The sequence below is a fragment of the Perca flavescens genome, chromosome 9 (assembly GCF_004354835.1).
Source record: "Perca flavescens isolate YP-PL-M2 chromosome 9, PFLA_1.0, whole genome shotgun sequence".
Classification (NCBI taxonomy): Eukaryota; Metazoa; Chordata; class Actinopteri; order Perciformes; family Percidae; genus Perca; species Perca flavescens.
The window spans coordinates 28,771,413-28,785,991 of NC_041339.1; the positions used below are offsets into that span (position 1 = coordinate 28,771,413).

The window sequence follows — 14,579 nt, forward strand, 5'->3', positions numbered from 1 at the left end:
TTTTGTGGATCCAGATGGTAGCATTATACAACGGGGCATGTTTTGTTTTCCTTGAAAACAGAAACAGGATGGGTAGAAGTAGGAAGTCTATGTAAGTATGTACAGAACACCCAGTGAAAGGTGGTTGTGGGTTTCCACTTGATGTAAGGAGAGGGTGAATTGGTAAAGCTGTATGTAGTGAAGGTAGCAGCAGGCATGTTGGGAGTGAAAACAATGGCCAGGGAGGGGATTCCCTACGCAACTGTAGACGTACCTAACATCTCCAACCCCTTAGTCAGAGGAATTTAGGTGTTTGCTCAGTTTTGGCCAAGTTTCTTCTTTAGTGCATTGGTGTGTGTGCATGTGTATACGTGTGCAGGTGTGCATGTGTTTGTACGTGCAAGCAAATGAGGGTGGAGCACCAGGTGTGATGCCATTATTCTGTCATTACAGCAAATGGAAACTATGTCTTTCAATGGAAAAGGGGCTTGCCCAAAGATGCATGCAATAATTTCAGGCAAGGCCAGAGTGCATACCTGGGATAAGTGCCATCATTCATTGTCAGGAAAAAAAAAAAAAAAAAAGAGGAGAGAGCAGCATAAAAAGTCAAAACAGAAGCATCAACAGAAGAGGACAACCGCTTGGAATAACAGAACCTGAAAAATATCAGGACGCACAACCTAGTCCTTCAACAGTTATTGCTGAAGGGCCTTGAGAGAGGCATTTAAAGTCTAAAAGGACAGCAAACAGTAAAAATACTAGTTGTGCAAGGCAGTTCCTGTGTATAAATGTGTATATGAGAAGTACAATTCCTGCTGAAAATTCCTGTAAAATTAAACGCTTAAACCACACTAAGATTGTGTTGAAAGGTTTATAACCTCAACAGAATCCCACGCAGTAAGCTATCTGCTACCTTACATGGCCTGCATTAAAAGGCATTTTCTCCTTCAAGAGGGATTATTCATCAAGCAGCTTGTTGGACCACAAGAACTAAGCCAAACCAAATAAAATAGGATTGGTACATGGCCAGAATAGAGTGGAATATATTTAAACACATTTCATTATTAATAATGTACAAGTGATTAACCGCTTGTTTCACCGCTTTGAAAATCAGATTCCTTAAAATCTCTCAGTTCATGACTTAGCTACTATATGGCTATCAATCTGTGACTGTAGATGTGTTTTGTGTTTTCTATTTGCATGTGCAAAAGAATACTGTCCAGTTTCCAAAATTAACGATAAGCAGGACAGTTTATGATCAGCTCTGGAAGTAATACTGTGAGCTCTGGATTCTGATTTTATTTTGTCTCATTCTGAAGCCTCAGTGTCCTGAGTAGAAAAACCTTGAGGTTTCAAATTATTTTCAGCAGCCTGAGTTGCTTAGAGAGGATGGAAGCGGTCATCTTTTGCTGCTTCCTAAGTCGTTGCAGTTGCTGCTTTCTTTAATTGGCAGCACAATAGTATTTTGTTTCCCTAACTATGCTACACAATATAGGTAGCTAAAATCACTAGACTGGACTTCTTATGAAAACTTAAAATCCTTAAAGTAGGCCCACAGAAAGCCTCACTTTTAGGTAGGCAGGCAGTGATATTCAGTCAAGCAATATAGGGACAGATTTTAATATGCAAGCTAGTAATTGAAGTTAGTGAGTGAGTTTCAAGCCTTGAAGCTAGACTGAAAAGTCAGTAAAGGCACAAGCGATGATTCAGGACAGTTTTGTCTTTCACATAAAAAATTTTTTGAGGAGAAGTGGTCATTTCCACTAATGGCTAAATTAGTCATCTTCATCAGTAGCTTTTCAGGACGCAACCTTTGCCTCTTTCTTTAAACTTAAACTCTGAGCACCTGTCTGCATCAATGACGGAGACTGAGAAATAAAGCAGACTCAAAGGAGGATTGATGAATTAATTAACAAAAACCCACCGTTGATTAAGTATAGATGGGAGTTGCTTGTGCCATCAACACTAGAGAGGAGGAAGCCTGACTGGTGGTCTGGCAGTCAGAGCAGATCCATCTGTCTGGATTAAGAATTGGATCGATCCAACAAAAATGGTGCAGCATATGAAACCATATGTACTGTAAATCTGCCCGTCAGAGGTAGAAGCCAGGATTTGGGTGGCAAGTGGGTGCTGGTGGACGGAGACGACAGGACCTTGGGGCCTCTCTACTGAGATACAACAAATAAATCCAATATCCAAAGCCATGCACAACCTCAGAGGGTGGAGTGGCAAAGAGGCTGATGAATGAAAGGGAGAGGAGACAAAGATTACAGGCAGCTGTACTGTAAGACTCTGTCTTTAAGTCCTGGCATGAGCCTTAATTGCTGGACAAATGCCACAATGTTAAGTCATGAGTGTGCTTTTTCTGGTCTCCCTGAAAAACTCAGAACACACTCCTCCAGTTTAGAGGCAAAAAGATGTAACATGTGGAGGGTCGAAGTATGCATGTGTACGTTAAAGGGTAGTCTACAGCCATGCTGGCAGCTCCATTAGGCTGTGATGATCATTATTTGGGAGAAAAAAAAAAAATTGTTGAAAGAATGACAAATGGAGAGACATTTTTCCTAGTCCTTACCACTCTTACCACTAATGGGACAAAGAACAAAAACAAAACAAAATATATTTGGGTCTGATATGCATAGGCATTAGGTTCTTACATGAACTGACGTGTTGGACCAGTGGAAAGTTTGACCCATTCTAGATGTAAAGTGAAAGGATAACACATCTTTGTACAAAATGTGATGGAAATCCATCCAACAAATGTCAATATATTTGCCAATCTAGACCCAAAGTATTAGTGTGGCTTAGAAAATGAGAAAAGTTTCATAGCTAAAAGGCATTAACACTGAAGTTCTGATGTCCAAGTACAAAACTATGTAATTAATTTTGAACAACACATGGAAACCTAATCATCAGAATTCAGTCAACCAAACATGACACCTGGCAAGTTTATATTCTCTCTAATTCATGCAGCACACTCACATTTCTGGTTAATTTACAGTTTGGAATTCAACTTAGAGCCAGATAGCAGCATGTAGCCCACAGTTATGCGGCTAATTGTGATGACAGCGTTTGCAACACTGATGAAACTGCTGCTTGCCATTTTGATGCGAGTTGTGCCTCAGATGGCAGTCGGCATAGACTCTGCTTTGCATCAGCAGTGGTTAATCAAGCCAATGGCAGCCAGAAGCCTGTCTGTTGGAGTATTAAAATGATTTGACTAAAGCTGCTGCGGATTGTTTCATTTTAACTTAATTTCTGGAAAGTAGGAGTCTTTGTGCACGTGAGTGTGCAAAGTGATAAATAGTCGTCCTCCGCCATGAAATCTAGGGTAAAATATGTGGTCTACTTAAATCCGTTTGTGCAATACGCAATATTTCATACACCACTCGTGTTTTTACAATGATGCATGATTCACTGTGATGAATGTCACTGCTACATTACAGCATTTTCAAAATTGCACTAATTGGCCTCATTGGGTTACTAAAATTACACCCCTTTTCTATTGTCCCAGTATTGCAAGCTTTAGCTGTGACGTGTTGTGCAAGTGCATTTCCACTTCGCATTTCACCAACCATGCAACTGAAGCATGGTAAATGTGCTTCAATAGCACAGCTACTAACTCGTTTGCAATGCTATTGCAGCTGTAATGAATTCTAGTGAAGTCTGTTGGAAAAGTTTAAGTGCAAACCAAACACTTCCTGCTGTTGCTTCAGATTAAAAGAGTCCCACCAGTGAAAGGTTATTATTATAAAGCACTTACAAGAATGCAAGGCTGGAACATGTTGCTCTAGAACAGAATGCAAGCCCCAAGGAACATGATGCCCTGCCTGTTCTAAAAAATGAAAATTGATATTTCGGTTACCCACCTTGTTAAGTCATTGTTGATAATTATTGTGAGAAATCATTAACATGACCAGTGTCTTCACATAAAAGTATCCTTAATCATTAATAATCATATATAACTAAAGCGAACTGAGCAAATTTGTTATTTTGTATCAAACTGGTAGTCGTATGACTCAATACCCATAAAGTAGCTCTCAGTTTCAAAAAGGTTGGTGACCCCTGCTCTAGAATGTTTGTAGGTCAGGTAATGTCATTTTGGCCTGTCAAACTAGGATCTCTTCATTCTTTTGTTGCTCAATGAGAAGCTGAAGTTACAGCGAAATGGAAGAGAAGACGGTTTGTTCGACAACTGAACAGAAAACAAATGGGAGAGTTTAGCATGCTAGTGCAACAAATGCATGCAATGGATGACGCGGCCTTTTTGAATATTTTAGGATAACTGCATGGAAGTTTGACTCAGAATCCTACATAAGGGACGGCAACACACATAATGTCTTAACAGATATCTACTCGCCCCAGGAATTATAGGACTACTCCATTTACACAAAAAAAAAAAAAAAACAACCTCAAAATTATGAACAATTAGTACTCCAGGGTTTCCCGCAAAGAATGTGTTAGTTAAAGGTGCAATATGTAATATTGTGTGTAATACTGGCAGCTAGCGGTTAAAATAGTTACTGCACTACCAATTCAAAATACTGGAGAGTCGTCTCCCCCGCCCCCTCCTGCCCAGACTCGAAGTTCAAGGGGGTTGCCAGGCTGAGACCGCAGCAACTTCATTGGCTTAGAATTACGGCAACAATCGCTAAACACACTGCAAACTCATAGTCTCCTCTTTCCGATTTACAGCCCCCCTCTCGTGGCTTAAAATAACTCACCGTTGTCGGCTCCAGCCGCTGAACTACACGTTGTAAACAGCCATGGGCTGCTTGCCTGGTCCTCCCGGTAACGTTAACAGTTAGCAGGGTTAGCATGGCGGCGTTAGCCAGGACCTGTCTATGGCCAGGACCAGTCGGGATCACTTTACTGGCTATGTCTCAATTGTTTTTGCGAGTAACCAACTCGGTTACTCTAGCTATATAATTCAATGTGAGTACACAAATGTTGAAATGACAAAAAATGCCCGTCCCTAGTAGCTGTGATAAATTAGCCTGAAGCTAATGCTTACCGGTTCAGGAGAAAATAAGCCAACTCTGCGTCCTTTTGGGCTCTAAGCTGTCTCCATCTTTCAAATACATCTCCAACATTTACCAGGGGGTTGTTACATCTCTGGTCACGCAACTGTTAGAAACATGCTGTTTTCTTTTTTTTATGTCATGTAGAATCTATCTCCGTTGATCCTGTTTGTTTGTTTGCTGCTTTCATGGCTGTACTACCGTTACAGCTGTAGCGCGCTGGGTTTACGTTTTTACAGGTATATCTGGCAACCCGGCCTGCCTGTCAAACTGGGCCGTTGATAACAACACACAGATCAAAACATAAACATAAATTTCGTCACGGAATGTAAATTTCAAAAAGAAAAAATACTGAAATTAGCATTGTTGTCAGAAAAGATAGTATTTCAGTTTAACATGTTTCCTTAATATCTGATGAGGCATTTGTGTCATTTTTGGATTTATTACAGTACAAATATTACATATTGGACCTTTAAAGTGGTCGGGTGGGGTTTGCCGCGCTTGTTTATGCGATAAGACTACAGACTCTGTACTAGATTTAACAATTATTTATCAAACACTAAATATAAAATTTAAATAATATATAATTAATAAATTATATTTATCTATATCTATGTGGCTATCTGCTACATACCAAGTAAATGTTTGTACCAAAATAGTTCTGTTTTTCAGTCTTCATTTTGGCAAAGGTACAGCTACTTTCTTCGGTTCCTCTGCTGTCTGCATGGCGGAGCTTTGCGGGGGGGCGGGCCGACACAGGCACACACACACACACACACAAACACTGGCGCACATACCATACGCCAGCCACGTCACTTCTGTTTACGGATAGCTATCGTTTACCTCAGGCTAATTAATTAGCTAGTAAGTGCCGACTTTTGGCAGCCAGCCTTCCAAAAGAAAGCACAATAAAATGAAATGTTAACCGATCATTAACCATTGACCGACAAGCAGGAAACAGAGTCTCAGTTCACCCGTCCAGGAGGCTCTGACACATTTTCCGCACTCCGTGTCCGCGGACAGCTTTAGGCTTGTACCGGTTAATGTTCTGTGCGTTGTCGGACACATGCAGCCACTTTCCTGAAACCTCTTGCGAGACTGACAAGTCCAAAGCAGCCCGTGGCGTTTATGTCCGAGCCTATCTCCACCACCTCCACCCGGTTGTCAACTGTGTGGTTTGGAATGAAAGGGAGAAAACAGGACAGAGTAACACGGTGGATATCGCTCATATACAGTACTGTGCAAAAGTTTTAGACAGGTATGAAAAAATGCTGTAAACTAAGAATGCTTTCAAAAATGGAAGTGTTAATAGTTTATTTTCATCAATTAACAAAATGCAGTGAATGAACAGAAGAGAAATCTAAATCAAATCAATATTTGGTGTGACCACCCTTTGTCTTCAAGACAGCATCAATTCTTCTAGGTACACTTGCACAAAGTTTTTGAAGGAACTCGGGAGGTAGGTTGTTCCAAACATCTTGGAGAACTAACCCCAGATCTTCTATGGATGTAGGCTTCCTCAAATCCTTCTGTCTCTTCATGTAATCCCAGACAGACTCTGTGATGCTGAGATCAGGACTCTGTGGGGGCCATGCCATCATCTCCAGGACTTCTTGTTCTTCTTTACACTGAAGATAGTTCTTAATGACCTTGGCTGTATGTTTGGGGTCCTTGTCCTGCTGCAGAATAAATTTGGGGCCAATCATACGTCTCCCTGATGGTATTGCATGATGGATAAGTATGCCTGTATTTCTCAGCATTGAGGACACCATTAATCCTGAACAAATCTCCAACTCCATTTGCGGAAAGGCAGCCCCAAACTTGCAAGGAACCTCCACCATGCTTCACTGTTGCCTGCAGACACTCATTATTGTACCGCTCTACAGCCCTTCGGCGAACAACCTGCTTTATGCTACAGCCAAATAATCACACAGTCAAATTTTGACTCATCAGTCCAGAGCACGTGCTGCCATTTTTCTGCACCCCAGTTCCTATGTTTCCATGCATAGTTGAGTCGCTTGGCCTTGTTTCTATGTCAGAGGTATGGTTTTTTGGCTGCAACTCTTCCATGAAGACCACTTCTGGCCAGACTTCTCCAGACAGTAGATGGGTGTACCTGGGTCCCGTTGGTTTCTGCCAGTTCTGAGCTGATGGCACTGCTGGACATCTTCGATTTCAAAAGGGAAAAAAGCTTGATTGTTTTTCATCTGCTGCACTACGTTTCCTTGGCCAACCACTGCGTCTACGATCCTCAACGTTGCCCGTTTCTTTGTGCTTTTTCAAAAGAGCTTGAACAGCACATCTTGAAACACCAGTCTGCTTTGAAATATTTGTCTGGGAGAGACCTTGGTGATGCAGTATAACTACCTATATACTATAATTGGTTGGTCATACACTTGACTACAATCCTACAAAATCCCTGACTTTTTGCAAGTACTAATACGAATTGATGCTGGTTTGAAGGCAAAGGGTAGTAACTATATTGTATATTGATGTGATTTAGATTTTTCTTTTGTTCGCTCACTTTGCATTTTGTAAATTGATAAAAACAAACAATCATTTATATTTCTGAAAACATTCTTAGTTTACAGCATTTTTTCACACCTGCCTAAGACTTTTGCACAGTACTGTTTTTTTTTTTTTTTTTTTTTTTTTTTAAAACGATGTAGTTAAGGCGGAAGGCATGTGTTGCTTAGCTGCAAAGTGCTGCGGGAAACCTTGTACTCGATTTTTGAGTTCATTGTTCTTCAACATAAAATTAGATATCCACTAGCCCAGAAAGCTGGGTTATTTGAGGCTGATAACAAATATCTGGTAGACTGACATACACGGCATGGCACAAAGCCACAGCTTCTCCTTTTACTAATTATCTCAAGTTATTATAGAAATATGTGCACTTATTATCCACAGTAACTGCTTCTGCAATGTGTTGTCCAGTCCACTCAAGCTGTCTATGAGGAAAATGCCCTACCATGCCAGGCTAAGGATGTAGAAAACATAAGTCCACCCTAACACAGCTAGTCCCAATGTTCTGCCAAATGCCAGCTATTATATACTTACCCTCCAAGGGCTGGACTGAGAGGCAGCCTGTGATTTTCCGTCAATTTCTTTAACGTTTGGGTCTTGTTTTTAAATTAGTCACCGGCAAAAGGTGGAAAGTTGCATGGCCAATATTTTGCGTACAAACATTTAATCAAAGAGACATGCTCACAAACTCACACACATACATTCACACTTACACACGCACACACACCATCACCAGGCATGAAAGCCCTCTAGTCAGCTGTCTGCCAGTAATGATCCTTCTCTGGCAGCATGAGTGCGTAGCATGAATATGTCGCTAACCAGCTGCAGTCACACTGCTCACACATCTGCTTTTTATATTATGTACTTGGTACATTCTGAAGCACATTCGGAGTCTCGATTGCTTGCAATTTATTGTATACCTTTCATCCCATCCCTTGTGTGCATTTGCTTGTCTCTGAATGGGACACTGACTGTTGCGGTTAGTTGAAAAATCTTCTCAGTGAGACGTAGTGAAACTAACCAGACTAAACAAAGAAATAAGGCTGTGCAGCTGGCCAAAGATTCCTCTACGGATAGTGCAGCAGAAAAAGCATAAAGATTTTTCTTGCGTCTTTTGCTGGAGCAGTTGCGGTAATTTAGTACATTTCCCACATTGTTGAACCATTGTAAAATGACAAAAAAATCTGGACAATCTGTTCTCATTCTTCTAAAACTTTCTTTCACCATGTGACAAATGTTGAGTTAGAAATGAGGAGTATGGGGTTGGAGGGTGGGCAGAGTGTGCTACTACAACCTGACATAATGTTGCCTCATCCTGAGATGTGACGTGCACATTTAACTCACTGCCAGCAAAACACCAGAGACAGACATGACTGAGTGCTAGACTTTAAGGATGGAAAAGAGGGTGGTGAAAGGGAAAGTAGCAACATTAAACCAGCTGGAGGGACTGACAAAGGATTCTTTTCAGTGGTGATCCTGATTGGCACCCAACGTTGCCCCTGGACATTTCAGACTTGTAAAACTTTAATATGCAGTTCAATAACCATTTTCCCCTCGCCCCCTCCTCTATTCTTCCACAGAGGGACTAGAGTGGCAGGGCTCCACCTCAAAAGAAATTGGAAAATGAGTGGCAGAAGGTTGTCCAAGCAGGGAGTGAAGATGCCAGACATGACAAGACCACCAGTAGAACTGGGCAAATTGGAAAAGTGTTCATGCAAAAGAATGACTTACTACTTCAGGGTCTAAAGGGAGTAATGAACCTCACTCTCTAAATTACCGCAAGTCTGCAAAGTTGACCACACGGAAATAATTTCTACCAAAATCATTAAAATTCCAATGGGGGGGGGGGGACGATTAAATAACACCAGACTTGTTGGTGGTGTTGTATGTCATTATTTGCGTTAAGTGTACTTTAAATGATAAAACGATCGTTAAAATGCTATTTCACCTTTTTCTACAGTTTTTTTTCACAAAGAGTTTTTTTCTGGTATATTTTATTCATTTCTCAGTAAAGCAAAAGTCTCATGAGGCAATGCTTACTGAAAGATCTTTCACATTTTGTGACCGTAATTACTGGCTTCTGTCAACGACACCAGGGCTATCCACGTACAACACATTAGAAGATCCATTTGTGAAAACCTCACACATTTTAATAATGAAATTTCAAATGAGGTCACCAGCTCAGGAACAGCTGGGCACTGACCTTCTCCCTGTCAACCTTCTCTGAAAACTCATCCCATGCATCACGTACGTACATTTGGTACCGTGAGTGCTATTATTTCAATATTTTTGCCTATTGGTGTTATAAGATCTAAGCTCGAAAACAATTAACCAACTGCATACATTTTTCACTTTAATAAAACAACATGCCTTCAAAAAATCTATTGAGGAATGGCTACAATGTGTAGTATATTATTACAGAATGGGAAACACACAAAGCCTAGCTGGACAATTAGTTTACGGTATTAGATAATCAGAGACTAGTGTGCTAACGTCAATAACACCTCAACTGCTTCAGGTAACGTATCGATCACACGTTTAACAGACATGGGGAGATGACCACAAACTGCCACAGGATAACCTGAAGAGAGGCAGCACAAGATACAACTGCTGTTAGGGCTTAACAAGAGTGCCATCCTGTGGTAAAGTAAAACATCACTTATCATAAGCTCATTTTGCTCCCACGTTAACTACGGAGGAAGTGCCTTTAACTGTAACGGAGTACATCATAAAAAGTCTTGAAATGTTTGGATAAGACTACTGCTCTGAGGGAAATCCAAAACACCTGTGTTGTTATATTACTACAACTTGTGTTTATACTACAGTATGTTTGTGTTCTATCTTTTCTATTGTTATTTATATGTTTGAAATAAAGCATTCATTCTTTCTATGATACTGTAGCATGTGTAAAGGATTATTTACATATTTCATTATGGTCACGATTTGGTCTCAAGACAGTAATGCCAGAGTAGAAACAACGTGTCTGTAGTCTGTAGAATTTAGAGCCTAAAGGAAGGGATTAGCCTGAGTCACTAAATTACTTATGATTAACTAAATTAATTGTTGCTCTTGTATGCTCTGCAACACTAGTTTTGTCGAGCACAGCTAAGGACAAGACAAAAAAAATCATATTCTGCTTAAAGTCAAAATATATTGTCTGTGTTTGAGTTATTTCATTCTTACTTTGTAAAGAAGACGGTGGAGTTTTCTTTGCTCTTAGTGAAGGTGATGGGGAGGAACCTCAATGTGATGTTCATCTTTCTGGCATTGGCTGCCAGCCTCTTTGTCTATAAAACAGAAAAATAGAGATAGTACAGTACACTAGGGTCTAGTATTTCTATAAATGCCAAAAACATCAAGATTCATAAAAGCAAACCAAACAACCCCTCAGACCTTTAATACAGATCTCAAAGCAGTATACTTCAGCCAAAACAATGGTTTAGTGAAACAAAATGTAACAGAACATTTTTATTCTTAGCCTTGAACAGAGATGAACAGACATCTTCTCTAAGAACAAACAGGTCCATATACCAAACATCTGTTCTGCATTAATAAATCCGGCCGTGCAAGCTTAACAATTAAACCAAAGAAGACCTGAACTTCTTCTTATTGGCCTCATCTACATTTGAAATTCTTTCCTTTCTGGCACTCATGTAGCTACTATAAGTTATTATCTTTGGATGTTTAAGAATTATGTCAGATATCAGATATCTTATCTAATCTAACAATGGATCAGTGAGTATGTTTACATGCACACTATTCCACTATTGTTCCGAATATGACAATATTACGAATTTGATACAGGTCACGTAATCACCATATTCTATGTGTTCCAAATAAGGCCTTTTTCCAAAGGTAGCATTTTCGGGTTTAGACATATGGGATAGAAGCATTCTTTGGACATGTACACAGCGCATTAGGAATATGCGTCTCAATTGGGGTTTTTACTGCAGTTTGCAACAGTTTACTGCCTCTTGTCTGTTTACAGCTTACAGTTATCTCTGTGCATTGCTATGGTTGTTGTACACAAACCAACTAGCTAACAGTTTGCAAGACTGGGGTAGAGATGCATGTCCAAAAGAAAAGACTGCATCTCTGGTCAGAAGGAGAAACACACCTACTCTTACAATTGGTTTGTATTTCAGCCAAAACCAACAACTTTAGAATACCTTACCTAATGATGTGGAAATGGTATGTTCAGCCATACAGTATATTTCTATACCATACAAAAACTCTTCAAGGACTAGTTTCAAGTTTATTGTTGAGTAAGATTTCCAAACTGAAAAAAAACTCTTGATAGCTTTGGATAAAGGGTAAAAAGCAGTTTTTAGCAGAAAACTGAGACTTTTGATCCTACAATATTGACAACCATCATTGTTTTTTACAATATTCCTACAGTTTACAACGTGTTTGGTGCATTTCCTTCCCCTTAAAACAGTGGGTTTTAATTATTCTAAATCCAGCACTGTTTACATGTGTACTAACTTGCTGTCTTCTTCTTCCCTGTCTTTGCTGGTGCGTGGCTGCGTTTCTTGGCACGTTAAAGCCACCTGTTGAGCAGTGGGATAGTGTGACACTATTGGTAGGACTGTGTATCAACCGCATGCACAAAATAAACAATACAGTAACCGATCAAACTCCACAGGTAGCCTTTAAGGTACAGTACTCAACATTAGGCATGTACACAAACTTCATTTGTAAATCAAGGACGTACTTTTAATGTGGAACGAGGAGTCCGGATGAGGTTGTCTCTGCTGGCACCGTCAGCAAATCGTCCTGTATCCTCCAGAAGCCTGTAGTCTACAGTGCAGGGAAAGGACAAACATTAAACACACATGAAAGTAAAAGAGGAGCATTTATTTGTTATAATACCACTCATTAATAAAATGTGTATCAGCTATTTTCTTATGCTTATACAAACACACTTCGCTGCCAAAAATGACAAAAATAATATCCTTAACAACCCACTTCCTGGTTAGTTCAGAACTGTACTTGACAGTGATGATCGTTCGAGAATATTTACTTTACAATTTAACAGTCAATATTTACTTTACAATTTATTAGTCAAGTACTAAAACTTTTTTTTTTTTTATGCAGTCACAGGAAGGAGGATGCTCACCATTGAGAAGCGTCATTTCATCAAAATGTGAGAGGGTCACAAAGGCCGTTTTATTTCTAACTCCACTGCATCCCAAATCTCCCTTGTGTTTCTTCACACACAGCAAGCTGGAAAATATACACAAACTGAATTTGTTAGGTAATGCTTCTAATTGTTTACAGGAATTTGGTCTGGCTGCATTTCAGCTCGCAGACTGTGCACAAAGGACAGCAAAAAGAAAACTGGACGAAGAGAGATAGAAAACTAAGACTGGTCTGCTGAACTGAGACCGACAAATAGGAAACATTAGCATACCCATGACTACAACAAAGAACTAGCACTGTAGGTAAACAAACACGGCTAGATTATCTTAAAAGGTAGTCATCATTCTACAAGTTTTTTTTTCTTAAATATATATCTGTGTGCTAGGAGAAAGACCCAGAGAAAACAAGCTCATGTTCCCTGATTCATATTTTTGAATCAACTACTAGCCCAGAGATAACACAGCACCAAAGGAAGGTGAATTAGTATTTGTGCTAGTAATCATACAAATAGAGTCCATTACAGTAAAGGTAAAAATAGGAAAATACATAACAGTTAGCCAGTTAACAGTAGGGCTGGGTACCAAATTAAATACTTTAGGCACTGACCGACTTGCCTCCAAAGTATCAAGAAATGCCTTGTCATTCAATACCCAATTTCAATACCTAAGGAGTAAATCTCCTCAGCGTCTGTGAGCCAATAAGCATGCAGCATGCTTCTACCAAGATCTAATAAAGTTTGTGATTGGCTGTTAAGCACAAAGACTGGGCTCACATAGTAGGAGCTGAACAATGAATAATAAAATCTGTGTCATATGTGTAATGTTTTCATTTCTTTATGTTTTATAAAATTGGTATCTAGAGTATTGTTCAGGAACCAGTATCGAAATCACGGTATTGGTATCAACATTTTTATTTTATTTTTTAAAACAATACCCAGCCCTAGTTAACAGTTAACCTAACTACTACTTATAATGTTGGATTAGCAACACGTTAGCCTCAGACATCTAGCATTAAAGGTAGCTTGGTTAGCAGAAAAGTTATCGTAGAAAAACTAAATGAACAAACAAACAATAACAAAAGAGCTATAATAAAAGATCACCTACACATACATACCACTTGAACAAGCACATTTTCAGAGAAGATAAAAGACGTCTGTCAACATTTGACAAAATGGTTGATGAAACGTCAAAAGAATGTTCAACTGAAACCAAATGCTGGTGACAGAAAGTAAAACAGTCCAAATAAAACTTGTTCCCTTTTTACTTAAGGACCTAAATAATTCTTCCATGACTGCACACCTAAACTTTTGAAAGAGATGTTTTAAATTTAAACATTAATGAAGCAAATATGATTATTTAAAAGTGCCTGTGACCGGCTTTCTAAAAGATCTCAAAAAAAAAAAAAGAAAGTCAGAAAACTGTAATTTAATCCAAAAACCCATTTTGCTGAGAGACAGGTATTTGGCCAGGGTCAGACAAAGACTGTTTGCCTAGAAACTATGTAAAAGGAATGCTGAATGATGCCCAAAACATCAGGCAACCATGAGAGAAAGGGGAAGGACATCCCCTGGTGCCCTTTGATAAACCTTAATGAAATTTTCAGGTAGGACCTTCAATATGCCATTTACTACTTGAAGGTTAAGTTTTAAATGTTTCTACATCCACAGAATTCAAGGAATAGGCCATGGAGCATTGCCATTACCAGCGGCATGTTGTTGCTAGCCATGAGTCAAAGTAAAGTTCAGTCAGTAAAAACTAAAACGTACAACACAAATATTATCTTACTGCACGCAAAGGTAGGAGAGATTTTATGTAACTATTTGTTACATATTTCTTTTAATGATTTTTTTTGGTAACACTTTACTTGAAGGTATCTACATAAGAGTGACATGACAATGTCATGAACACATGA

General features: G+C 39.4%; 1 protein-coding gene across 1 annotated transcript in view; it reads right to left on the reverse strand.

Annotated features, from left to right (window-relative positions):
- The window catches only part of znhit6 (zinc finger HIT-type containing 6), a 30,760-nt gene that overhangs the window by 14,226 nt on the left and 1,955 nt on the right, over nucleotides 1-14,579 (reverse strand). Inside the window, exons 3-5 of the mRNA XM_028588460.1 lie at nucleotides 12,646-12,752; nucleotides 12,241-12,326; nucleotides 10,710-10,813 (exon numbers count right to left, since the gene is read on the reverse strand). Of these exons, the coding sequence (XP_028444261.1) occupies nucleotides 10,710-10,813; nucleotides 12,241-12,326; nucleotides 12,646-12,752 (297 nt within the window). The remainder of the gene's footprint in view (nucleotides 1-10,709; nucleotides 10,814-12,240; nucleotides 12,327-12,645; nucleotides 12,753-14,579) is intronic.